Source organism: Neoarius graeffei, chromosome 14 (assembly GCF_027579695.1).
Source record: "Neoarius graeffei isolate fNeoGra1 chromosome 14, fNeoGra1.pri, whole genome shotgun sequence".
Classification (NCBI taxonomy): Eukaryota; Metazoa; Chordata; class Actinopteri; order Siluriformes; family Ariidae; genus Neoarius; species Neoarius graeffei.
The window spans coordinates 44,268,071-44,270,703 of record NC_083582.1 but is presented as its reverse complement, the minus strand read 5'-3'; the positions used below and the strand labels follow the sequence as shown (position 1 = coordinate 44,270,703).

At 39.2% G+C, this 2,633-nt stretch overlaps 1 protein-coding gene across 1 annotated transcript; it reads right to left on the bottom strand.

Annotated features, from left to right (window-relative positions):
* Positions 1 to 429: 429 nt before the first annotated feature.
* LOC132897725 (interferon-induced protein with tetratricopeptide repeats 5-like) lies at positions 430 to 2,345 on the bottom strand. The gene is made up of 2 exons (XM_060938951.1): positions 2,263 to 2,345; positions 430 to 1,965 (listed from the first exon to the last, which is right to left on the bottom strand). Exons 1-2 carry the CDS (start codon positions 2,265 to 2,267, stop codon positions 528 to 530), a joined length of 1,443 nt encoding a protein of 480 aa, XP_060794934.1. The 5' UTR covers positions 2,268 to 2,345; the 3' UTR covers positions 430 to 527.
* Between the last annotated feature and the right edge of the window lie 288 nt (positions 2,346 to 2,633).

Sequence of the window (2,633 nt, the reverse complement as noted above, 5' to 3'; positions counted from 1 at the left end):
TGAGTGTGAATGGTTGTGTATGTGTCAGCCCTATGATGACCTGGCGACTTGTCCAGGGTGTATGCCGCCTTTCGCCCGTAGTCAGCTGGGATAGGCTCCAGCTTGCCTGCAACCCTGTAGAAGGATAAAGTGGCTACAGATAATGAGATGAGACAAACACATTTAGTTGCAGTTGTATCTAATATGTTATTTAATCTATGGCTGTATTTATTCTGCAGGAAAGAGCTCAACACAGGTCATGGTTTCTCATTTAAAATTACTTTAATTTCTATTCAAAGAAAGTGATTTTCACAAAACAAAGTGCAGGACAAACTTTAATAATAAAACATTAATAGGGAGTAAAGCAGAAATCTTCCATTACTATATTTAATATTAATAACATGTTGAACTAATGATCTACTCATTACAACAGCAATCTTAATGTCTTATCTATAGTGTGTGTGTGTGTGTGTGTGTGTGTGTGTGTGTATAAAACTCTCATGAATGTGTAAATAATTGGATATACATCAAACAGGATATTTGTAATATTATTGTAATGAAATCTGAAGTTCACAAAGATGACTGAGATAATCCTCATTCTCTTCACAGCTCAGCGCTTTCTCAAAGCACTCTATGGCTTGTTGCTTTTCTCCTTGTTCCTTATGAATGATTCCAAGTATTCCAAAGGCCTCTCCATCCTCTGGGTTGTTCTCAATTCTTCTCTTTGCAATATTTTCCAGACGTTCAGCACTTTTCTTCCCATGAGATCTATTTGGATTTATCTTCAGACATTCAATGTAGTGTTTGATGGCAGCAGGCTCACATTTCATACTGTACTGCTGGAATTCTGCATAACAGAAATGAACATACCAGCAGGTCTCGTTTCTTTCTTTCGCTGTCTGAAATGTTTTCTGGAACATTTCTTCTGCTCTCTGCATATCCTGCTTCTCCCCATACTGGAGGGCCAGATCACTCATAGCAGCAATGAAGCCGGAGTTCAGTTTGGTTGCCATCTCCAAGTGGTAGATGCACTGCTCTTGAGCTTGCTTAATTTCAGCACCTGTTCTGTGGTGGCTTCCTGCAAACCTCAGATTCTGGATCTTTTGCTTATAGCAAAGCCCCAGCTGATAGTGTATAAAGGCTGCATTGGTCACTTTCTCTAATGCTGTCTTTAGGAGGGCAATAGACCTGTCCACAGACCCTTGAATCCGCAAAAACTTTGCAACATATCGAAGCACATGTGGATGTTCTGGAGAGCTCTCTAAGGCTTGCTCCACTAGGCTCTCTGCCTCATTGTACTTCTTGTGAGCAATCAAGCTAAGAGCAAGCAGAACCTTAAGAACATCATCATCTGGTTTCATAGCTATGGCCCGTCTAAGCTGATCAATTGAATTTTCAGTTGAAGTTTCATTTGACGCCGCTGACTCTTGGAGTATATACTTCAGCCGATACAGAACAGTAGCAAGGCCGCTATTCCATTCACCCTCCTCTGGTTCCAGCTCCAGGGCCTTCTTGAAGCACTCTTTAGCCCTTTCATAATATTTGCGAGAAAACTTAAGGAATGTCCATCCTTTTTCTCCAAGCACCTCAGCATATGGGACAGATGGATATTTCACTTTAATCTCGCTAAGCTTATTCAAGTAGCTTTCACACTCTGTGAAATTACCCATGTGATAGTATAACCATGCAAGATCGCCATAAGCAACAACAAGCAACTTGTCACAGTCATTTCCATGAGACTTAGTGAGCTCTACAGATCTCTCAAAGTTGCTGAGAGCCTCAGTATTGGATCCAAGAAGAAATTTCACAAATCCCTTATAGCTGTGTGCACGTGCAACTCCTGTCCCCCCTCCAAGATCCAGGGTAATCTGTTCTTCTATCCTGTTCAGAAGGTCAGTGAGATCTACATCATTTTTGTTCAGAGCCCAGGTAAAATGGCATTCCAGCTGAAGAAGTCTGGTTTTGAAAATTGTGTCTTGTGTTGAACTGGTAGAGAAAGAAATAACTGAGTCATATGCATGAATGAAACTCACTAAAACAATATCATTCTCAGGAAAAAAACAATATAAACCATTTATATCATTAAAGTACATGTAAAGCATTCCTCTATGGTACAAGAGTGGTTCATAAGGTCCAATTATGTACCTTCAGTTATTTTTGTAACATTAATTCACATTATATTACAAATACAGACTAATGGTAGAAACTAAATGTACCCTTATGGGTAACTTTGCTTTCAGTGAAAGGGAAGGTTTAGTATTCAGGCAGAATGACAGCACTTACCTCATTGTGGTCAGTCTCTGTGTATCTCACACTGTGAAAACAGATCAGGGAGACTACAATGACATGGACATAAGCGATTTAAATCTCCACCCATATGTTCAGGAAAGGAAACCGAAAGTATTTACTTTTCAAATGCAGCCTCAACTATTTGGATGGCATCATCAGCAAATAACAATGTCAACTTCTGGATTGAAATCGTAAATGAAGTAACTGGGTGTCAAATATCAAGTCATACTCATTTTTAAAAACACAATTTACAAAGCAGCACATGGTCCATTATTAAGCATTATTAAACAGAAGCAGAAGATAATACAACCCCAAAAAAGCCAGGGCAAACTACAAATTGTAAATAAAAACGGAATGCAATGATG